This window comes from Hyperolius riggenbachi, chromosome 4, assembly GCF_040937935.1.
Source record: "Hyperolius riggenbachi isolate aHypRig1 chromosome 4, aHypRig1.pri, whole genome shotgun sequence".
Taxonomy (NCBI): Eukaryota; Metazoa; Chordata; class Amphibia; order Anura; family Hyperoliidae; genus Hyperolius; species Hyperolius riggenbachi.
This window is the reverse complement of record NC_090649.1, coordinates 80179176-80204522: the sequence shown is the minus strand read 5'-3', so window position 1 is coordinate 80204522 and position 25347 is coordinate 80179176. Positions and strand designations below refer to the sequence as shown.

At 47.4% G+C, this 25347-nt stretch overlaps 1 protein-coding gene across 1 annotated transcript in view; it reads left to right on the top strand.

The window, feature by feature from the left end:
- LOC137504676 (cytosolic phospholipase A2 gamma-like) overlaps positions 1-22258 on the top strand; it is a 101195-nt gene extending 78937 nt beyond the window's left edge. Inside the window, exons 11-12 of the mRNA XM_068233258.1 lie at positions 18069-18116; positions 22023-22258. Of these exons, the coding sequence (XP_068089359.1) occupies positions 18069-18116; positions 22023-22258 (284 nt within the window). The remainder of the gene's footprint in view (positions 1-18068; positions 18117-22022) is intronic.
- The last annotated feature ends 3089 nt before the right edge of the window (positions 22259-25347 follow it).

Sequence of the window (25347 nt, the reverse complement as noted above, 5' to 3'; positions counted from 1 at the left end):
CCACCTCCGATGGGCGGTGGAGGTGGAGGCCGCGATTTCCTGGGTGGGGGGTTCATGGTGGAATCTGGGAGTCCCCTTTAAAAAGGGGTCCCCCAGATGCCCACCCCCCTCCCAGGAGAAATGAGTATAGAGGTACTTGTAGTACCCCTTACCCATTTCCTTTAAGAGTTAAAAGTAAATAAACACACAAACACATAGAAAAAGTATTTTAATTGAACAAAAAACATAACCACGAAAAAAGTCCTTTAATATTCTTAACTATTAATACTTACCTGTCCCTTTAAATAAATGATCCCACGCAATATCCTCGGAAATGTTCTATCAGTTACAATGTAACAAAGTTATGTAACAACTTTGTTACATTGTAACTACGCCGGCGGCTTTTTTATATTATACGGAGCGTTACGGTTTAACGTGAAATTACGGTAGCGTTTAATGCGAAATTACGGCATGATACGACTGTAATGCGAAAATTACGCTTATGCGAAATTACGCGAAAATTACGCTTATGCGAAATTTCGCGAAATCCTTCTTCATTACGATTATGTACTTACGGCCATAATCGTAATTACACTAATTACGCGAAATTTCGCAAAATCGTAATTAGGTCATTACGCTCATCTCTATGTCTGTGTTGGTTTACTAGTACAGATTAGATTACTGCATTTCTGCTGTGCTGCTGCCTCTGCATGCCAGTGTGTGTGTGACACAGTGTGCACACTGTGTTCTACTACTCGGCTGTCTGTCACTCCGTGCAGATTCATTCAAGTCCAACACCAATTACCCCAATTTCAATAAAGCACAAGTACCCCACATCCATCTGGTGACTTAATCGCCAGCCGTTCTGCCGCACCAGTGTCCATTCTGCCGCTAGCCACTGGCCGTGGACGCATTGGGCGCCCAGCTGATGGGGGGAAGTCACGCTGCAGAGGCGCAGCAGCATGTAGTGGCCATTTTTCAGCAGGGTTGGCGCCGCAAATTGGAGGAGAAAAATGCTGAGCCTGTGATGCAGCTGATGGTGGATGAGCAGGCCACCACCAGCTCTACAACAGACACCCCCACCACCACTCCTGTTCGCAGGAGTAGCAGCAGTGCATTGGGGACTCGTGGGTAGGCAGCCCGCTGGGGTTTACATGGTGACCCTCAGTCAACACGCTCTGTAGTCCAGAGTCAGACACCGTAAGCACAATTAGGGCTGTTACCACCACTGACTTTAACAAGGACATTCTGGCCACACTGGGGTTTGCGGAGGAGTCTAAGATGGTGATGGATATTGTTGGGGGGGCGGGGGGTTTTCCTTGCCTGAAGTGTTGGCAAAAGAGGAAATGGGGTCATCAACATCCCAGCAATTGTTTGAGGGGGGTGTATGATGCTGATGATTATGACGAGCTGAAGGACTGTGACTACCAACCACAGGAGGGGGATGTTGGCTCTGAGTCTGAAGAGGAGGCATGCGTGGGTCTGGCACGGAGGATCAGCATCGCTGACATTGGCAGGAGCAGCAGTGGGCATGGAATGCGGGACCCACAGCCTGCTGTTATCTTCTGCCGCTACCACCAGCCACACCACTCAACCCCAGGCCCAACCACCACAGGCAGAAAGAAGCAGCAGCCCATTCAGGGTGTAAGGGCAAATTTCTATCCCCAATCTGGCAGTTTTTTGACCTGCGTGCAGTGGACAGCCAGTTTGTCACTTGCAATGTGTACCAGATGAAGTTGAGTAGAGGTTGTAACCCCTCCAACTATGGTAACTCCAGCTTCATCAATCATCTGGCCAAAAAGCATTGTTGAGAATTAGGAGTTCAAGAGGCTGAAGGAAGCTGGCGCTGGCAGTGCTCCGGCCAAAAGCACCACCAGAACCCACTTTGCCACTCCTGTCGACACTGAGGCCTCAGCGGTCTCCTCAGCTGTCTCCTCTGCTCCCTCCTCTTCCTTGCAAGCAAAAACGCCAACAGACCCTGCTAAACGAGTCCTTTGTGGTCAGGGCTCAGCCTCCCAGCAGCCATCGCATCCGCCAGCTGAACGGCCTGCTTGCACAAGCCATGTCTTCCCAGTTTCTCCCGTACTCCTTTGTGCAGGAGGGGAGCGACATGTATGCGCGTGCGCTGGATTGGCCAATACTTAGCCGGCACTACTTCTCATGCACGGCCATCCCTGCACTGCACCGCTTCGCGATGGCCAACGTAGAGCGTAGGCTGGATCATGCGGTGGGTGAGCGGGTCCATGTGACCATGGACTCCTAGAGCAGCAGGTTCGGGACAGGCCGCTATCTGTCCTTCACAGGGCACTGGGTCAGTTTGGTGGAAGGGGGTGAAGGGACAGCAGCATCGGGCACAGCAGCAATCCAGTAGATGGTGCCACCCCGCAGCAGGGTCAGGGAAAGTTTAGCAGGTTCCTGTGGTCTGGTTCCACCCTCCCCAGCAGCAGTGTGAAGGCCCGCCACTGCCAAGTGCTGCTGGGATGGTCAGCCTGGGGAAGCAAAGGCTGACGGCAGACCACGTCATGGCTGATCCCCCTTCCCCCAGCAGAGGCGGCCTTGGAGTACGCGGGGCCTGGCGCGAATGTTATATGCGTGGCCTGGAGCCATAAGTTTAGGCCATATACTGTCCCACCACACTCACGGGCTTTTAAAGGGAACCTTAATATAAGTAAAAAACAAAACACGAGTTTAACTTACCTGGGGCTTCTACCTGCCTCCTGCAGCTGCCCTGTGCCTGCATTGTCATTGAGCGATGATCGCTCAGCAAACCTCCAGTTCCCCGCAGCGCCCCGCTTTCAGTCGTTACTGTCAGTGTCACTGTCTCCTCTTTCAGTCGTGGCCACAGACCGCAATGAGGCCGTGGTCACAGGTGGAGCCAAACTTACATTAACTTAGCAATGGTCTAAGTAGGCCTGGCCAGCAAAATGTCCACTGAAGCCCCCTCTCCAACAATACACAAAACAAATATGCAGCATATCACATAAATAGGCAGTGTCCCTTATCTTATATTAAAGCATAGTGATAGCAGAATTTAGTAACACATAGTATATGCATCTAGTATACAGCAAGGTGGCGTAGTGGTTAGTAATTTCTCCTTGCAGCGCTGGATTCCCTTCGGGTTCACTTGTTTCCTCCAACATCCCAAAAACATACAGATAAGTTAATTGGCTTCCCCCTAAATTGGCTCTAGACTACAATGCATACACTACACAATACATACGACTATGGTAGGGATTAGATTGAGTAACCATTAATTGACAAGACAATATACTTTGTACAGCGCTGCGGAAGAAGTCAGCACTATATATAAATCCCAGTACAGCACACTTCCACTGCACCACTCTGCTGCCACACAGGGAATGCTTTGTTGTAGGTAAAAGTGGCGTTAAACTTCTTGGAGCAGACTTGCTTCCTCCCTTCCTCCCTCCAAAAGACACACATACATCCCCATAAAATCATGTAGCAGCAACTAGTCTCTGTGGCACAATTTAGTGCATTTGGCTGTTAACTAAAAGGTTGGTGGTTCAAGTCCACCCAGGGATGGTTTTGTGAAGGGAACTAATGTACCCTTTTTAAACTTGAAGATTGTATACAAATGTAAGCAGACTGCAGAGTGGTGCAGTGGAAGTGTGCTGGGCCCATAACCCAGAGGTTGATGGATCAAAACCTTCCTGTGCTAGGTATGATTTCATTTTTGCACCTTGCTTTATCGCATGGGCAAAACTGTTTCCATAGCCCTGGAAGAGAAAGTGTTATAAGGGCCTGCCGTAACATTGATATTACGGTAGCTAAGACTTCTTCTCCTAGGCTTTTCTTGTGGTTGAAGAGATGAGTGAACTGTGACACCACACTTTAAAAAAAAAAAAAAAAAAAAAAAACACAGCAAACAGAGAAGCTTCCCCATAATGGAGCATTGGATTTGGTAAAGCCTTAAGCCAATGTGTTGACTCACCACACAGCCCTGCACCCAGCATGTCTCATATGAGTGTCTAAGTAAGCTTTAGGTTAGCAGGAAGGGTTACATGGCCACCTAGCTTTTCATCCTCCTCACCCTTGCCCTGGAATCTTCCAGACTTCAAAGTGCTGTCCTTTGCTGTGTGGTTGGTAGCGATGTTGCGACTCGCGAACGGTTCCAGGCGAACTTCGGTGGTTCGCGTTCGCCAAGAGCATGCGAACTTTTCCGAAGGTTCGATTCGCCCCATAATGCTCTATTGAACAGAACTTTGACCCTTTGCATCAGTCAGCAGGCACATTGTTGCCAATCAGACTGCACGCACTCCTGGAGCCCCACCCCCCTTATAAAAGGCAAGGACCTTGTGCAGTTTTACTCACTAGTCTGCCTGCTGCTGACCTACTCTGCTAGGGAGAGTTTAGTTAGGCTCTTATAGGCTTGTTCCTAGCTAATTGTTACTTTACTCCCCCTCTCCTGCCTCCTCCTTCCTCCCGGAGGGAGGAGGGTCTCATCTTCCAGGGAATTGTAGGCTTTTAAAAGCCAGCTTACATACCTTGGCCAGGAATTGAACCCAGGTCTGAGTGCTTGGTAGTCAGCTCTTTTAACCGCTGGTCCAGCACTACATGCTGAAGGCAGCCTAGCATGTACTATTATGATCTATGATCTCTGTATAGTATGTCAAAAGCCAACTCACATTGGCCAGGAGTAGAACAGTCTTTGTGGCACAAATGGTTAGTGTTTGGCTGTTAACTAAAAGGTTGGTGGTTAACCCCACCCAGGCATGGCCTTGCCTTTTGTGTTCCAACAGTTGTCCGAAGAGAACCCCAGATAGCCATGTAGATTTCTTTCGACTCTTTGGTCGGAACAGAATTGCTTTTTCAATCCGGCAGAATTCCGAAATTGCCTGTGAAATTCTGCTGGTATCCGTTGATGCCATTGAAGTGAATTTTCAGCTTAAAACCATAAAGTCCGAGAGAGCAAGCTGATTTTTTTTTCTCTAGGATAATCATAATGGTACATGCTAGGCTGCCTTCATCATGTAGGGTTGGTGGTGGACCAGCGGTTAAGAGAGCTGACTACCAAGCACTCAGACCTGGGTTCAATTCCTGGCCAAGACCTGGGTAAATTCCTGGCCAAGACCTGGGTTCAATTCCTGGCCAAGGTATGTAAGCTGGCTTTTAAAAGCCTACAATTCCCTGGAAGATGAGACCCTCCTCCCTTGAGGAGGAGGAGGATACACTGCCTGATGTTGAAAAGTAGTGTAGGCCTGTAATTGAACATAGAATGAGATTTCTGATCTTAAAATAGGGGTTTGTGAAATGTGTTTTTTTTTTTTTGTTTTTTTGTTTTTTTTTTTCCTGGGACTTTTGATGTGTTTTTAACTCAATCATGTCTTCCTCCAGGTATTAGATCCCTTGAAACATGTTTCTCCAGCCGGTAGAAATTTTTCTAAATTTTTATAGTTTGCCTCCCCATTGAAGTCTATTGCGGTTCGAACTTTTTCGCGAACCGAACTTTCCGCAGAAGTTCGAACAGGGTTTGCGAACCAAAAATCGGAGGTTTGCGACATCAGTAGTGGTTGGTGGTATAGTGGTGAGCATAGCTGGCCTCCACGAAGAGAGAGGTTAGCTTCTAAAACGGATAAGAAGCCTTGAAAAGACAATTTCCGTTTTCAATTTGGATATCCAAATCCGGACGGATACTGGGGTCGGATACCCGAATTCAGGTCAGGTATAAAAATGTCAAATTCGGATATCCGCCCCGGATCGGATATCTGGATATCCGGATCTGAATTAGTTCCAGATAGTGAAAAGTGGTATCCAAGCATCCCTGCTAAGCAGTCTCTGTCCCTTGTGTCACAGGAAGCCCTAGTGGTCAGACCGCAAATGGCCTTCCAAACGGTGCCAGCGCACGGATCGTGCGAACTCTGGTCGCAGTCAATGCGCAGGACCCATTGGGAATTGGCCGCAGACAAACCAGAAGGGAGCTTGTGAGGTACGGTAATTACAACTTGCACACAATTCCAGGGTATCTGCCACCACCTCTGTTACCATGGGACAGAGGAACCTGTTGACTGTCTGAGCCTAGATCTACAAATAAAAACGGTTAAAACGCTGTATTCTGTCTAGCCAACAACAAACAATAGTAGTGTCTCTTCAGAGACCTGGGATCAGTTCTGTGTGCTGAATAGGGTAGCTAGAACAACTGACGATAGCGTCGGTTTATTGAAAGCAATATAAATAAATAATATATACAGACAATAATTAAAATCAACAATTATTAAAACAGTAATAGCCAGTATGAAAAATAAAAGGAAAAAATACTTAGTTCCTGGAAAGATGTCCTTTAGTGGGAAAACTTGTAAAGTTCTTGGTTTCAATCAAAGTTCAGACCAGGTGGATGCCAGCATATCCTCAAGCTGGCACAGATGAGATCAAGATGGTGGTTCAGGGTGGAGGACTGAGGGGAGGGCCCCTCCCAGATACTTTTGAGGAAGCTGGTTTGGGGGTGTGGCAATGCCGGCCCCCTCTGAGTTACCAACAAATGACAGTTCATTCCCTCTTAGAGATTTTAGGGCTAAACTTATGAAATGCTGTAACTCCTGAACCATACACGCTATATTTAGGGGGGTAACAGATTCATACTTGTTGGTAAATACAGATTAATATGACATTAGACATGGCTAAGCCAGCGGGTCAGGCTCCTGAGAAGATTCATATCTCAATAACCGGATGGGCTATCACAATGAATGTCATATCAGCACGATGGCCAGATTTTACTGAACAAGACAATATAGATTTTATAGCTGTGCGACATACGGTTTTCGTATACCGACAGGAAATCATACCACCCATGCTTTTTCTTATGGCTGGCTAAGTGGCTCCGGCCAGTCTGGGAAAGAAGCAGGTTTTGAATAGCCCCCTGCTGGGATTGGCTTCCTGAGCACAAGGGATTGTTCCTGCTCATTAGCATATCAAAAGAGCCATCCTGCAGTTAAGCAGAGGTTCCTACCCAATCCCGATTCTAGTGATCTGAAGCGCAATCGATGCAGAGAATCGAGTGCGATCGCTTTTTCTTCACGTGTGGTTCCAGGACGCGTCTGAGGCCCCGCAACCGTCTGTGACAGCCCCCCCCTCTTGTCTGCGGCTTAGCCACACACCCACAAGATGTGTGGCGGCGCCGCTAACCTGGCTGACGGGTCTCAGGTTGCCGGTACGGCGGGAAAACCTGTTGGAGCCGGCGGCTCGGTTCCCCTGGACAGGTCGCGGTCCGCTACCCTCAGGCTTGACCCGACATGGACCGTTCCGGCCAGGGCGTTCGCGCCACTGCGTTCGGATGGGGCGTCTGCCAGGACTGCTGACAACGGGCAGTGGTTTGGGTAGGTCAGCAGCCAGCCCACGCAGGGGTTCCCTGCGAAGCGGCTGTGGACCTAAGGGAACCCCGCGGGAATCCCTGGACCTCCCCCGCTCCTGACAGACGGCACATGCTTTGCAGTATTTGGCTACATCCCTGTTCATCCCGGGCCAATGAAACTGTTTCCAAATACAGGCAAGTGTCTTGCGAACACCTGAGTGCCCTGTCAGAGGATTAGCATGTGCGGATTTCAGCACATGTCCCCTGAACGCACTCGGGACCACAAGCCATTTGGTATTCGCATGTGATCCACCGGTAGGGGGCTGTACAGACTCTCTGTACAGTCTCACACCTTCCCAGTACACCTTGAAAGCGGCCCCATCTGCGAGGGACTCAGAGGCTTGCTGCCTGAGCACCTCCAGGCTTGGGTCGCTTTGTAGTGCTGCTGTGAGGACGCTGTCAGTTTCAGCCAACTTGCTCATTTCACAAGAGGCCAGCGGCTGAAAGGTCTCATCCCTGCGGTCGGAGGGGGAGGAGGCCGGAACCCCCTCCACCTGTTCTGAGCTCGGGTTCTGAGCTCGGGTTCTGAGCAGTACAGCTGCGCGGTACTGCTAGCACAGGTACACCTTCAGAAGGGCACAGACGGGCATTACTCAAATCATCGTTGCATGCATTAATGACATTGACAGGTATAGACATTTTTTCATTACAGACAGGTTGTACAGTAAACTCAGGTACAGTTACATCATCATCACAACACAGTCTGTACATCAAACTCAGGTGCCTTTGAAGCAGGCACTATTGAACCAGGTACCCTTGAACTGGGCACATTCAACCCACCTCCCCCTGGTGCTCCCCCAAGTGTATAAAGTACCTGGTGGTGGGTGGAGAGTCCGTCTCCTTCCGTGAGCGACAAGGCTGTCGTGGCAGGTTCGTAGTAGGACACAAGCTTGCCCAAATCAGTCCCCAGCAACACAGGGACTGGGAGATCGTTCACAACCCCAACAATCCTTTCTTGGACCCCTACTCCCCAGTCGAGCTTCACTCTCGCGTGGGCTATGTGTAAAAGGGTGCCCTCTACTCCAGTAAGGGCAAGGGATCGGCTGGAGCTGATGCTCTCCTATGGCACAAGGTGTGAGTGAACTAACGTGATGTCAGCTCCGGTGTCTCGGAATCCGGTGACAACTTTGTCGTTCACTCTAACAGGCTGCTGCTGGTCGGTTCGGTCGCGGATTTCCTTTCCGCGGGCAAACAGAACAAAATCTGATCCAGGCTGTGGTTCGCTGGCGGGTTGCCTCTGCTGTGGGTGAGGTGCAGGTGATGCAGATGATCCAGGTGCTGGTGATGTCTGTCTCCGCTCCGGACAGTCGAATTTCATGTGTCCGGGCTGGCGGCAGTGGTGACAGGTGACCTCCCCAGGGGCTGCAGGCCTGGGTGCAGCAGCTGCGCTGGGTGGCCTCGGTGGCTGACGGCTCACAGGGGCAGGAGAGTCTGCCGGGGTATTGGGCTGACCTCCTCTCCAGCTGGATGGGACAGTTCTGCGTGTATCAGACAGCCGGGTAGTTGGAAAGGTCTCAGCGAGGTCTGCAGCGACAGTTGCTGACGCAGGCTTGCGCTCCAGCACAAACTGTCTTACATCAGCAGGGCAAATGTTCAGAAATTGTTCGAGGACTATTAAGTCCTCCAGGACACCATAAGACCCTTTGGTGAGGCCTAGTGTCCACTGGCCGAGTGTGGTGAGCAAGCTGCTGACCACATCTCGGTACGAATCAAAGACTTTTTCTGCCAGGCCCTGAACTTTTTGCGATAGGCTTCTGGCGTCAGCTGGTACTTAGTAATGATAGCGTCTTATAGCGGCATAATCATTATCTTTCTCCGCAGGCAATTCTGCGAAAGCATAAAGCGCTTTGTAGCGCTGCAAAGGTGTCAGATGTCTGGCCCACTGGTCTTGGGACAGACGATACTGACGGCATGCTTTTTCAAAAGATCGCAAAAACAAGTCAATGTCTGTGTCTTTTTCAATATTAGCAAATTTAAATTTTGCACTTACGGGTGGTGCAGCTCCTTCAGCAGGGAGGCTGGGCGGAGAACTCCGGCTGGCCTGTTGCACTTTTGCCATGTTTAGCTCATGATGTCGTTGGCGCTCCCGTTCAGTGGCATCCCTCTCTGCGTGGCGTTCTGCAGCAGCAGCAGATTGGCGTTCCCGCTTCTCACGGGCTTCCATGTACTGCATGTACTTTTCCAGGTCAGTCTCCATCAGGTTTCGTAATGCCTGCTGCTTTACCGGGTCAGCACCCATGGACAGTCCAGTACTGGCCAGTTCCGGGCGAGTACTTTCAGAAACTCTGGGATTGGGGTCCACACTGACAGTCTCTGGCGTAACTGTTGCAACAGGGCCCGCAGGATGCTCAACCTCTGTACGGGCAGAATCTTCAGTCTCTGGTTCCCCTTGTCTTGGGTCAGATGGGCCGGCGTCTACCTCAGCAGTCACATCCAGCTCCTTCAGTTACTGGGTATCCCATTGAAACAAGTCCGTTACCAGGTCCTGTTTCCTGCGACCGACGTCAATGCCTCTCGCTCGGCAAAGATTTTGCAGGTCTGATAGGCACATGTTGTTGTAGTTCCCGGACATTTCCATGCCAAATAAAATAAAACTTTTGGGGAGGGGTATTGGCTACACAGTCTCTCTGTATATATAAAAAATATATTGCCTTCCAGCTACACCAACGAATTAGTTCGTTTCTGGATAGCGCTAGCACTATCTTGGATACTTTCAGCACAACACAGGTCCCAACTGCTGCCAAACACTGTCACAGGAGCCCTCAGTGGTCAGACCGCAAATGGCCTTCCAAACGGTGCCAGCGCACGGATCGTGCGAACTCTGGTCGCAGTCAATGCGCAGGACCCATTGGGAATTGGCCGCAGACAAACCAGAAGGGAGCCTGTGAGGTACGGTAATTACAACTTACACACGATTCCAGGGTAGCTGCCACCACCTCCGTTACCATGGGACAGAGGAACCCGTTGACTGTCTGAGCCTAGATCTACAAATAAAAACGGTTAAAACACGCTGTATTCTGTCTAGCCAACAACAAACAATAGTAGCGTCTCTTCAGAGACCTGGGATCAGTTCTGTGTGTGCTGAATAATAGGGTAGCTAGAACAACTGACGATAGCGTCGGTTTATTGAAAGCAATATAAATTAATATATACAGACAATAATTAAAATCAACAATTAATAAAACAGTAACAGCCAGTATGAGAAATAAAAGGGAGAAAAAATACTTAGTTCCTGGAAAGATGTCCTTTAGTGGGAAAACTTGTAAAGTTCTTGGTTTCAATCAAAGTTCAGAGTTCAGACCAGGTGGATGCCAGCATATCCTCAAGCTGGCACAGATGAGATCAAGATGGTGGTTCAGGGTGGAGGACTGAGGGGAGGGCCCCTTGCAGATACTTTTGAGGAAGCTGGTTTGGAGGTGTGGCAATGCTGGCCCCCTCTGAGTTACCAACAAATGACAGTTCATTCCCTCTGAGAGATTTTAGGGCTAAACTTATGAAATGCTGTAACTCCTCAACCATATACGTTATATTTAGGGGGGTAACAGATTCATACTTGTTGGAAAATACAGATTAATATGACATCAGACATGGCTAAGCCAGCGGGTCAGGCTCCTGAGAAGATTCATATCTCAATAACCGCTATCACAATCAATGTCCTATCAGCACAATGGCCAGATTTTACCGAACAAGACGATATGGATTTTATAGCTGTGCGACATCCGGTTTTCGTATACCGACAGGAAATCATACCACCCATGCTTTTCTTATGGCTGGCTAAGTGGCTCCGGCCAGTCTGGGAAAGAAGCAGGTTTTGAATAGCCTTAACTGCACAGCTATTTAGACCCAGCCTCTGTGGATTGCATTGTCAGAACCCCACCTCGGGTTCTCTTTAAACACTTTTCTTCTTCACAGGCCTTGCACTTTGGTAGAGCATCTATCACTTATTATTCACTTTACTGTTAGGCTGTTTGTACAGAGACTGTGAGACATTTGCCTGTCAGCTTGCATCAGTCCCTGAGTCACAATCACTACTGGGGGCTGAGCATACACATCAACTGAGGGGTCTCATGGAGGCTATTCACTCTCTGGCAGCATAGTTCACAATAACTGGAAAGTAACCTGTGCAGTCTTAATTCTTCAGGCAATCATAGTGCTGTATTGCAGAACTGAACTGTTTATCATGAAGAGGTTACTGTTTAAGTTCAGAACAGGCAGATTCATATTGGCCACCTTGATCAGAGGAAATAATTCAGTATACTGCCGTTAACTGTCTTTCTCTTCAGGTAATTAACGCTGAATTCCTTTTTTTTTTTTTTTTTTTTTTTTTTTTCTTTTTTTTTTTTTTTTTCTTTTTTTTTTTTTTTCTTTCTTTTTTTTTTTTCTTTCTTATGGACTACTACTGTGATCCTGAACTGTTGCAAAATGAAGTAGCAACACTCATACTCATCTGGCTCATAGCCTCTCAGCTCTATCTTTGGTTCTGGCTCAGGGTGTCTATCTGTTCCCCGCTGTCGCCATGTCATCTCTCCTTTAAGATGCTGCCTCTCTGTGTTCAGATAGCTGCCGCTGGGCCCCTCTTGGGCCTCTTGAGGTAGCTGCTGCTCTGCGGGCCTCCGTTGCCTGAATCACTGCGCTGTGAGGCTGAGGAAACTGGTTATAACCAGTTCTATGTCACCATGCTGTCTCCTGCGTGGCCTCTCGCGCTGTTTCCAGAAGCTTCCCCGCTCTGTGTATAGGTTGCTAAGCGACCAGCAAGTGAATGCGACTCCATGCTTGCGATATCTAATGCACCTATTTGGTTCTACAGTGGCTAAGTCTCTTAAAGAGGAGCTGTTAGGTATAGGGTCTCAGAGAAAATAAACACATATATCAGTAGCTAAAGATTGGCTGTACTTACATTACATATGCATTTCACTGTCCACGTTTGGATTTCACAGAATTTGTATATAGTATATGCAGAGATAGATGCTCCTGACAGCTCATGGCAGGCTCCATGTTTGTGAAGCCAAATGTGTCGTCATGTCCTGCCTGCTTCTGATCACAGATACACTCGTTCTTGAACAACACGGTGTGCAGTGAATATTAATGAGCCATGTGGCTAGGAACAATAGCTGACTCCTGCAGAGTAGTCTGCCCGAGATTTATCAGTGCTTCGCGCGCTGGACTGATTAGAAGCTCCTGTACCGTCTCATTAGCAGCCGAGGGGAGGGCCCCAGAATGCTTTGCAGTTTAGCTGCGGCTTGCGGCTTTATGGGTCTATAACAGAGGTTAAGATAAGCACACATCAAAGGTAACTGAAATGTTTATCTTCACTAATGGCTTTTGAGCTTCCTTCTAAACTGTTTAACACAGGAGAATAGAGGTTTAAATTAGCTTCTGCAGCCTGACAGTTACTCTTTAACCACTTGCCGACTGCCCACAGCGGCAAGGGCTGGGCCCAAACGACCGCAATACGCCCATTGGCGGCGGCGGGCGTGGTTATGCGCCGATCGCGTGATGCGACAGGCTCTGCCCCTTGCACAGTAACCCGCCGGCCGTTTGGAAGCGCCGGCGGGTTACTAGCTCCCAGATCACCGCATGCAAAGTGTATAATACGCTTTAATGTATACAAAGCGTATTATACAGGCTGCCTCCTGCCCTGGTGGTCCCAGTGTCCGAGGGACCACCAGGGCAGGCTGCAGCCACCAAGGTAAGCACCCTGATCTGCCCCCTCCTTCCCTCTGATCGCCCACAGCACCCCTCAGACCCCTGTTTGCACCTAATCACCCATCAATCACTCCCTGTCACTATCTGTCAACACTACTTTTTTAGATTGGTCCCTAAACTGCCCCCTGGGGGCTGCTGATCACCCCCCAAACACACTCTCAGATCCTCCCCTGCCCCCCCCCCGTGTACTGTATACATCTATCCTCCCCTGTAATCACCCGTCAATCACCACCTGTCACTGCCACCTATCAGATCAGACCCTAACCTGCCTCTTACGGGCATCTGATCACCCTCCCACACCATCAGATCGCCCGCAGACCTACCCTCAGATCACCTCAAGTGCATTGTTTACATCTGTTCTGCCATCTAGTCACCCATCAATCACACCCTGTCACTGCTACCAATCAGATCAGACTCCTATCTGCCCCTAGGGCACCCAATCACCCACCCACACCCTCAGAACACCCTCAGACCCCAGCCCTGATCACCTCACCAGTGCATTGCTTGCATCTATTCCCCCCTCACACCTTAAGACACCCATCAATCACCACCTGTTACCCCCTAGCACACCTACCCATCAGATCAGGCCCTAATTTGCCCCATGTGGGCTCCTGATCACTCAGCCAAACCCTCAGATCCCCCTTAGACCCCATTCCAATCACCTTCCCAGTGCATTGATTGCATCTATTTTCCCCTCTAACCACCTTTGAGACACCCATCAATCACCTCCTGTCACCCCCCCCCCCCCCCCCAGCACTCCTATCCATCAGATCAGGCCCAATACAAACTATCATCTTAGAGGCCACCCTGCTTATGACTGGTTCCACAAAATTCGCCCCCTCATAGACCACCTGTCATCAAAATTTGCAGATGCTTATACCCCTGAACAGTCATTTTGAGACCTTTGGTTTCCAGACTACTCACGGTTTTGGGCCCCTAAAATGCCAGGGCAGTATAGGAACCCCACAAGTGACCCCATTTTAGAAAGACACCCAAGGTATTCTGTTAGGTGTATGACGAATTCATATAAGGTTTTTTTTGTTTTGTTTTTTGTCACAAGTTAGCGGAAATTTTTTTTTTTTGTTTGTTTTTTGTGTCATTTTCCGCTTGTGACAAAATAAAATCTATGAACTCATCAAGTCCAATGAGCACCTTTAGGCTTTGCAGGGGTGCTTACAATTAGGCACCCTCAAAATGCCAGGACAGTAAACACACCCCACAAATTACCCCATTTGGAAAGTAGACACTTCAAGGTATTCAGAGAGGAGCATAGTGAGTCCGTGGCAGATTTCTTTTTATTTTGTATTTTTTTTTTTTTTTTTTTTTTGTCACAAGTTAGCAGAAATGGAACTTTTTTTTTTGTTTGTTTTTTTTTTTAAATCAGACATGTAGCACAATAAATTTGGACAATGTATACAGAAATTTTACTTTATTTGAAAAATGTCAGCACAGAGTAAAAAAAAAATCATTTTTTTGACCATGTCTTTTTTGATGACTATAATAAAAACAAACTCGCAGCAGCAATCAAATCGCACCAAAAGAAAGCTGTATTAGTGACAAGAAAAGGAGGTAAAATTCATTTAGATAGTAGGTTGTATGAGCGAGCAATAAACCGTGAAAGCTGTAGTGGTCTGAATGGAGAAAAAGGCTCTGGTCCTTAAGGGGTAGAAAGACTGTGGTCCTCAAGTGGTTAATCACAAGGTGAAATTTCACCTGCCAAGCAAATATTACATTACACATGTCAATACATTAACACATCACATTCTATTCCTTGAAAGGGCTACACAACTCCAGCCAACACAAAGCTGGCCGATTTACTGTTCCCTTCACCCTTCATCTTCACCCAGCAGACTGGATGCACTCAGTGACATGGCCACGGGGCCTTCTATACGCCTTTCCCCATTCAATTTGATTCCAAGGGTACTCTGGCGGATAGAAACATCGAAGTCTTAAGTCCTGTTCATAGCCCAATGGTGGCCGAGAAGAGCATGGTTCCCTTTTGTACAGAAGCTAACTCTGAAGGGCCCTGGGCATCTGGATCCCAGACCAGACCTACTATTTCAGGGGCATTAGATTCACACGAATCCAGACCAGTTCATGCTGACAGCATGGATTCTGAGTGGCAAATCCGCCGGCCTTTGGGGGTGGCAAGTGGGGCAATCGCCCCAGGCCCCGCGCCTGAGGAGGCCCCGCACCCTCTGCAGTGCTGGGGAGAGCGGGCATAGTTGTTAAAACTCACGTGTCTTCACAGATGCTCAGTCACAGCTACCATCTATTTCCTCTCCCAGCATCTGTGTATTGGTAACAGCACCCCCTATGATGACGTGACCGCATGTCACCACAGGGGGGCACTGTTACCAATACACAGATGCTGGGAGAGGAAATAGATGGTAGCTGTGACTGTGAGCATCGGAGAGTTTTAACAACTATGCCCGCTCTCCCCAGCACTGCAGCCACCTTGCTATCTAACCTGTACTGCGGGGCATCTACCTATATAATCTGTACTGCGGGGCATCTACCTATATAATCTGTACTGCGGGGCATCTACCTATATAATCTGTACTGCGGGGCATCTACCTATATAATCTGTACTGCGGGGCATCTACCTATATAATCTGTACTGCGGGGCACCAATCTAACCTATACTGCAGGCACCTGTCTAATCTATAATACAGGCTGGCACCTATCTAATCTATACTGCAGGCACCTATCTAACCTATACTGCAGGCAGGCTGGCACCTATCTATCTAATCTATACTGCAGGCTGGCACCTATCTAACCTATACCACAGGCTGGCACCTATCTAACCTATACTGCAGGCTGGCACCTATCTAACCTATACTGCAGGCTGGCACCTATCTAACCTATACTGCAGGCAGGCACCTATCTAATTTATACTGCAGGGTACCTACTTACCTATCTAATCTGTACTGCGGGGCACCTATCTAATCTATACTGCAGGCTGGCACCTATCTAATCTATACTGCGGGGCACCTACCTATCTAATCTATACTGCGGGGCACCTACCTATCTAACCTATACTGGAGGCACCTACCTATCTAACCTATACAGAGTGTGTGCTTCCACAACGTGTGTATCCACAGCATATGTCGTTAGGCCCTGCATATGACACTCGCCCCAGGCCCCGCATACTCTAAGGCCACCTCTGTAAGGAGGCAAGGGCTTTCAGACAGTGATCGCAACTCTGGTGTAGGCGAGTCTACACTGTGTGTGTGTGTGTGTGTGTGTGTTTTGTTCATGGAGACAAAGGGAAAAATGTTCCAGAAATCCTTTTTTTATTTTTATTTTTTTGTGTAATACTTTTGAACCTCTTACTGGTGTCTTTAACACTGAAGGTTGCATTTTTGGTAGCCATTACATCGGCCAGAAGAGTGAGTGACATTCAAGCCCTGTCCATTAAAGACCCGTATATGGTTATACACGATAAGATTGTATTCAAACCTGATCCTTCCTATCTACCGAAGGTGGCATCTGCATTCCACAGATCTCAGGAAATTGTTCTAACGTCCTTTTTAAACAAATCCAAAGAAAGACAGAGGTGGCATTAAGTACTTTGGATGTGCGTAGAGCAGTTCTGATAGACTTAGAAAGAACTCTGCCTTGGAGGAAAAGTAGTCAATTGTTTTGTAGCATATGCAGGCAAGCGTAGGGGTCTACAAGTATTTAAGAATTCGATATCCAGATGGATTAAGGATCTCACAACTCTAATTTAGTCAGGTTTGAATACCCTGACTGGTATTAATGCACACTCCACAAGATCATTATCTACATCATGGGCAGAGACGTCTGGCTCCTCACTCGAGCAGATATGCAGAGCCACGACTTTGTAGTGCTTGACAAAGTTTGCAAGACCAGACCGAATGGAACTCCTATCAAGCCAGGATCAAACATTCCGTCGCAAAGTGCTTTAAGCTATGATCCCTCCCTAAGGTAAGATTTCTCACTGATCTCTCAGCAGGAATCCATCCTGAAGGACAATGAGAGAAGGACCCAGCTACTTACCGTTAGAAGGGTTTTGATGAGTCCTTCAGGATGGCTACCGTAACCCACCCTTTACAAATATTACGATTTACATGTGTTATGTATATGGGTGTATAGTTCTCTTGTATGAAACTGGTTTACTGTGGAGGAGGGGGAGATTATATGGGCCAGGCCTGATTAGTTTAATTATTTGCCTGTTACCTTTAGGGGTGGAGCAGTCTTCTCTCAGGAGGAAGCAATCCTGAAGGACATGTCGAAACCGTACTACCAGTAGGTAGCTGGGTTTTTTATTTTTTTTCCCCTGTTTTTTGTCCTCTAAACCTAGGTGCATCTTATGGTCAGGAGCATCTTAAAGTCTGAAAAACACGGTATATGTATACTTGATGAGGGGGTACCAGGGGTTCTCCACCCATGTCTAAATATTTAGAACTGTGTGTGGGGTGTCTTTTTATAAATACATTTAAAAAAAATTGCGTTGCTCAAGTGAGGACAAACTTCTAGCATTAAATTAGCGAGCACTTTTTCAAATCACAAGCACTTAAAAAAAAAAAGCTCTTGCAGTGTGAACCAGCCCTAAGGACTAGTGTTGCAGGGGGCCAGACCTGGGAGGGGGGGGGGGGGGGGTGAATAACAGGACTACTTGGGGGAACATAGGTGCTCCTGGTGGATCTGTAGTGGTGGTCCAATGGGAGGGGGGTTGTGCAAAATCCTGGTGGCCCTCACCCCACACACCATGTGATGCCACTCTCGATCTGTTGCATTTTATGCCAGATTTTGTACTGTTTTGCAGAAGTAGACTTTTTTAAACAGACATAACTATAGGGGTGCAGCACTTTTTTTTATGATCGCATGGGGTGGGTGGTCCCAGGCCGTGATGGGCAGCAAGGGAAGTGTGACTATTGGGGGCACCGAGATTTGACGTTGTGCCACTGCTCTTAAATGTATTATATGCTGTGATTTTGGCATCTATACCAGTGTTCATTTGTCTTGTGTGTTACCTCCTTATCTTACTCAGGAAGATCCTTACAAGAGGATGTAACCGGAGAAGAACCGCCGGAAGAAGGTAAGGGGGTGGATTGTGGTGTTTTTGTCTTTGAATTAAATTTTTCCATGTAAGTCATGATTTTTTTTTTTTTTTTTTTTTTCCTGGCAATGCATTTGTTGCCTTAGATCGGTAGGTTATAGCCCGCATATCTGTAAATCGGATGCTGGAAGGTGTCTTGCTCCCCCATGTTGCTACAACTTGGAGGGGGAAGGGTAGTATGCTGTGGGGAAGTTCAGCAGTAGCAGGGTAAGCAGTCATTGTGCTCATTCTGCACCCAACTGACCGGCTGCATACTAATACAGCCTCTTGCTGTCTCCCAAGAATTTCCTTGCCCTTCAGATGATTCAATGAAAGTTTCGGCCAGAGTTTTGCAAATTGCATGGAAGTGAAAATTCTGACTAGTGGTTACAGCAAAGCCTCCATACATGTAGTAATCGCCAATTTCGCTAGCTATGTTAAGGACAACAGTGGTGTGTGTGTGGCAGGGGGGCGGGGTTTAGATTCATAAAGACCTAGTTTTTTGAGAACATCAACACCCCCCACACCCAGGGCCGGCGCTACAATTAAGGCAGGGAAGGCAGCTGCCCCAGGGCCCCGGCCGCCTGGGGGGCCCCCGCTGGCAGCAAACGAAAAAAAAATCTGCGCAGCCTGCTGCTGTTGCCTGTGTCCTGGGCTTCCGCTGCTGACTCCTGGGTGGGTGTGTGGGTCAGGTGTATACAAACCATTTGTGCCAGAGCTGGGGAGCCGAGCGGGGAGAAAGAGATACCACTTCCGCCGGTTCCAGCGTCTGGTCACCATGGATACCACCCATCGTCCTGAGCCCAAGCCGTCCATTCTTCATCCGTGACTCAGCGCTGCTGGTTCCACCTCCTGGATGCACATCACGCAGGCATGGACGTCAGTGCGCGGACGTCCATGCCTGCGAGGAAAAAGGAGAGGACGTCGTCATGTGACTGACGTGACGTCATCACTGGCTGGCGGCATCAGCGTGCGGTGAGCCTGTCCGGAGCCTGACTGACTCTTATTTATGAATGGTAAGTCAGTCAGGCAAATCAATATATTAAAACGTGTGGAGGTATGTGTGTGGGGGGGGGGGGGGGCTTTGGTGGTGATAGGGGTTTAGTTGGTTGTGGGAATCGGGATCCTGCTGCCTGGGCCTGGTCTTCCACTAAATTTTTTTTTGTATGTGTAAGGGGGGGGGGGACTAGGGGAGGGAGGGAGATTCCCATTTGCCACCCAACAGCTTAATCAATGTGGTGGGGAGATCCTGATGCCTGGCCTGCCACTAAATTTTTTTTTTTTTTTTTTTTTTTTTTTTTTTTTGTATGTAAGGGGGGGGGGACTCGGGGAGGGTGGGGGATTCCCATTTGCTACCCAGCCAGTTTGTTAGCAAGTGTCATCTGGGGGGGCCCCCTATTTTTCTGCCCCAGGGCCCATTTCATCTAGAACCAGCCCTGCTCACACCCACCCGAATTAGCTTCTGAGCCACAATTCACATTAAGCCTATGGCTGTGCATGTTGCGTCCAAATTTGCCGGTGCCCATTTATTCTGCTTCATTGTCCATTACGACTTACTGACTTCTCCAATGATGACCCGAATTGGCAAGTCTATAGGCAAGGTAGTAGATTTTGCTCTCCCTTATGGCCCTTTTGTAATCTGCAGTTGTAGAGGCAGAGCTGGCCTTTGGGGGTAGCAAGTGGGGTAAACGCCCCAGGCCCGAAGAGGCCCCGCACCCTCTGCGGCGGTGGGGAGAGCGGGCATAGTATTTAAAACTCTCCTGTCTTCTGCTGATGCTCACAGCTTCCATCTATTTCCTGTCCCGGCATCTGACGTATTGGTAACAGCACCCCCTGTGATGACATGACCGCATGTCACCACAGGGGGCGCTGTTACCAATACACAGATGCCGGAAAGGAAGGAGATGGAAGCTGTGAGCATCAGTGGAAGAAACGGGAGTTTGGCCTCTTGCACACTGTAAGCGATTCCGATTCAGATTCCGCTTTTTAATCAGTTTTTACATCCGATTCAGATTCCGATTTGCAGAGTGCAGGGAGCAAACTGCGAATTGGATGTAAAAACCGATTAAAAACCGGAATCGCTTGCAGTGTGCAAGAGGCTTTTTAATTATGCCCGCTCTCCCCACTGCTGCAGCCACCTACCTATCTAACCTGTACTGCAGGGCACCTACCTATCTAATCTATACTGTGGGACACCTACCTCATCTATACTGCAGGGCACCTACAGGAGGCACCTACCTATCTAACCTATACTGTTTCCACTGTGTGTGTGTAGCCACAGCATATGTCTCTAGGCCCTGCATATGACACTCGCCCCAGGCTCCGCGTACTCTAAGGCCACCTCTGTGTAGAGGGATCAGAGAAGGTTGCAGCCTCTAGGCCCTTTGATACCCACTAGGCCCCAGGCACCTGCCTAGGTTGCATTGTGGATGATCCTGCTGTGTTTGGGTCAGCATTGGGGAAGTCACCACTAATTCCTCTTAACCATTTTTGATACATTTTATGCTTGTTGGTGCCTCTTTTGACTTTTTCTTTTTACACTTTTTTTTTCCCTGCAGATTTTGTCCACCCTTGAGGGGTGTCAGTTTCACTACAGGGAGTAACTTAACCCAAATGGGGTCATGTATATTATCCCCACTTGCCTTTACAGTGGTTGCCTTGGAGTTAACCCTGACTTGTATTACTATCCCCAAATTTTGATACTCTGGTATATTGACATACTACACTATCGGGCTCTGGGCTTTTCTTTGTACAAGCTTACCCTAAAGCTTATGTACCCAACTCGCTATCTTTCAAGGTGGTGGTTTATGAGTAAGCGCAGAGTCGCTTGGCACAGACCTGGACAGCAATAGCTGTATGCTCCTATCTGACTGCCTAAAGCAGGGTCTCACCTGCATTTACAGGGTTGTTTAAGTTTTAACCCTTGTTTGTGAGTATAACGATACTTGCCTTACAACTACACTATATCGGGCTCACTGTCTTCTTTTTTTTTTTTGGTCTATTACGAGTCTTATGAGTAATTGTTGCTGAAATTTTGCAAAATGGATACTTGTGCACAGCTAAACTAACATTTTGTGACATGCTGCAATTTTGACCGTCATGACTGATCAGATCTTTCAAATCCCTGACTCCTCCTGCGCAAAAGTGCAATGCCTGTCGTGTGGATGACAAATGTTCTTGGGGGCAGGGGCGTTGCTAGGATCTGAAGAGATTGGTGGCACTTTTTGGCACTACAGATGGAAAATGGGTGTGGCCATGCACAAGAATGTGGGTGTGGTCATGTGTGGAGCCAAATTTACATGAACTTAACAGTGGTCTAAGTAGGCCTGCCCAGCAAAATGTTGGATGAAGCCCCCCTCTCCATTACATAAAAAAAAAAAATGCAGCATATCACATAAATGGGCAGTGTCTAGGCAGTTACCTGACTTCAGTGCTAGCTAGTCTGGCTTGCATGGCCATGTTATCTGGCAGTCCCCCATAGCATTCTCTGACCTTCTAGTGGACCCACTCCCATGCTCCCATTGACTCATTAGAACTCCCAGCATAACCCTATAGAAGAACCACAGCTCCCTGCATGCCCTCATAAAGGTATTAAAATGTTCAGCATAGCACTACAGCACCCTGTATGCCCACATAGAAGCACCACAGCACCCAGCATAACCTCGATTGATGCACCACAGCTCCCATCATGCCCGCCATTGAGGCACCACAGCCGACTCTGACTGGGGGACATCCGGGGCACCCCAGAATAGATCCAGGGCACGTGCCACTGATCTTTGGGGCTAGCAACACCCCTGCTTGTGGGTAGGAAGATGGATCGTTCCCCAATCTTTCAGTGAGTATGGGACTTAATATTGTCAGTGTGACCGCTCATGCAGTATGTCATTGATCTGTGCTCTCTTCCAGTGCCCTGTGAATGCAGAGGATGTGAGCTCATAAGAAAAATGATTTTGGATGATCCACCTGGGATGACCTTTAATTATTCACCTGCAATGACATTTCATGATTTACCTGTGATGACATTTGAACAAAAGTTGACTGCGTGGGAAGGTAATGCTCAAACATATAAGCAGCTACAAGCTGGAAATTGGAAGCGAACGGCCATTCTGGGTCTGCAGCCAACGTTGCGTCACAAGGCATGAAAGTCCCTTATTTAGTGTCGCTCAGGAGTGCTGCGCTTTCATCAAATTCATCAAGGTAAAACCCATAGGAATTGCACTCACCTGTTCCTTATGACCACTGTGAGATTGGTCATAAATCGCTTGTTTGTATGTTGCCTCTGGTCTGATGGATCTCCACTCTGTAGGCGGGCTGTCCAGTCCTCATAGTTGCTCCTTCCCAGATGCAGTGACATGTCTGTTACCTCCTAAAGAAATAGAGGTCGCATAGCATAATTCCGTATGGCATACAAGGTTTTATTAACGACTCACTCTGCAGTAGTAGTAACAGCACATAGAGTATTAATAGGCTCTCCTCCGTGCCTCCTGTGTAGGCTCACTAGGGTTTCCACGTTATCCCAGCTGCTGTCTACTCCGTGCAGTCCTTCCTGGATGTCCGTGGCTCCACCCAATGCGTTTCGTCATACGCTTGACTCATCAGGGGCGTGGTTTGCCAACGAACTTGTGGTATACTTATTGAGCATGCTAGGTCATCCTCCACGCCCCTACAGGTGGGTAGGGGGGGTTTCAATTGGTTGCCGCAGGTGGGAGTTGTCATGTAGTTTGTCTACTATGACCGATGCGTTCCAAACTAAGCATGCTGGTGTAAAGGAGGGCAGTGAGATGCTCCGGCGTGTGTTGAGATCGTCATAAGCATCACATGGTTAGAAATCACAGAAATGACAGCTGCGCTCCATTAATGGAGTGCAGACTGTTGTAAAAGACTTAATGGGTATGCGCCGATAACGTCGCATGAATTGAGGCTTAAGGAAATTTACGTCACAGGCGCCTCACAAACAGCTGAGGCTTGGAGCACACACAGCTAATTGAAGCGCATATGTCCATGTCAAAAATGGGGAAAAAAAGAGCTCCTATTTGTAAACCACATTAAAAACGCACAAAAAAATGCCTTAGTGGTAGCATAGGTTAGAGAGCCCGTTTTTGCAACACATGATGGCATATAAATCCAAATAGTTAAAATTACAGTACTAGCGTTCTCTCCACTATTGGTTCCTCATTGTGTCACATTGGTCCATCTTGTGGTAGCTTGTAAAACTACACTTCTATTAGTCATTATAAATACTAGCATATAAAACCTAGATACAAAAAAATGCATTAAATACTATTCTCATATATTAAACTAGGCACAGGGAATACATTAACTATAATGCTCATATATTACATAAATCTAGGTATGCTCAGCTGTTAGCAATATAGCAATTTAGATCTATATCAATATTGTCCTCTTGATTGCAAAGTCCCCATGTCATAGATCCATTTTGTTTCTTTTTTTTTTTATCTCTCTCTGGTTTTGTTGCAACCTCTCCAGGAGTATTTGGCCTTTTCAACCCCACAATTTTAAAGAGCTTGGATCAGAGTTATGACATTTTCTGTAGTGTTCCGATATACTGCGTTCCTGTGAATCCTCGCCTGATATTACCAATATGTTCTCTGATTCTTTTCAGTAGTCTGGTGGTTCTGCCTATATGCTGGATATTACAGGGACACCAGACCATATAGACTACTCCCTTTGTGTTGCAAGTTATATTTGTGCAGGGAAGCAACCCTGGTAAAATGTAAAGTAACATCAACTGCTAAGGGGCAATCATTTAAGATAAAGCAAAATATAACTTGAAACACAAAGGGAGTAGTCTATATGGTCTGGTGTCCCTGTAATATCCAGCATATAGGCAGAACCACCAGACTACTGAAAAGAATCAGAGAACATATTGGTAATATCAGGCGAGGATTCACAGTAACGCAGTATATCGGAACACTACAGAAAATGTCATAACTGATCCAAGCTCTTTAAAATTTTGTGGGGTTGGAAAGGCCAAATACTCCTGGAGAGGTTGCAACAAAACCAGAGAGCTCAAAGAAACAAAATGGATCTATGACATGGGGACTTTGCAATCAAGAGGACACTATTGCTATAGATGTAAGTTGCTATATTGCTAAATGCTAAGCATACATGGATTTATGTAATATATGAGCATAGTAGTTAATGTATTCCCTGTCCCTAGTTTAATATATGAGAATAGTATTTAATGCATATTTTTTTGTAACCAGGATATATATGCCATCATGTTTTGTAAAAAAGGCTCTCCCTAAGGTGCTTTTTTTTGTTTTCTTTTTTTTTTTGTTTGTTTACAAATGGGGGGGGGGGGGCTCTTTCTTCCCATTTTTGACATGGACATGTGCGCTTCAATTGGCTGTATGCGCTCCAAGTCTCAACTGTTTGTGAGACGCCTGTGACGTAAATTCCCTGAAGCCTCAATGGGTATTATTAGTATTAGTAGTATTAGTATTATTTGTATTTGTATTTATAAAGCGCCAACATATTATGCAGCGCTGGACAGTAAATAGGGATACATACATTGCAACAAGGGGTGACAGACAGAGGTAGCAAACGGTTATACAACATAGCACAAGGTTATGCATACAATCTGGGTATAAAATGCGGTTTACAGAGACCTGCAAAACGAGTACAAGTTAGTCCACCATGAGAAGGGTGTAATTGCCGGGGTAGTAAAATTAAAGACATACTAAGCAGGGATGGTCGTAGTCAGCCAACTTCGCTATGCTGGAAATACGCGTAGTTTTACGCAATTACGCTTCGCCAAACTACGGCTTCGAAAACAAATATTCGCTTCGTATGCATTTCATAGAATACGCGTTAAAATACGCAATTACGCGTAGTTTTGAAGCGTTGTGTATGCGGATAATTATGCCCGTATGCTGAAAACTGTACGCATTAATTTCTTTAGAAATGCATACACTGGGAACCCTTCTATGCGTACATTCCCCTTTCCAATGCGTAAATTTGTATGCATACAATCACATGCGGAAAACTAGACGCGAGTAACGCATTCGTAGTTCACTACGCAATACACATGTTAACTACGCATAGTGGGCGTAAGCTACGCGTAGCGGTACTTCGCTACGCGTAAATTCGTAAGCGTAGGTTTGAAACTTCGCCTATGAACTACAATGCGTACATTTGCACTGGCGTAGTTTCTGCTCATCCCTGATACTAAGGGAAGGGGGAGGCCCTGCCAAGGCTTACAATCTAA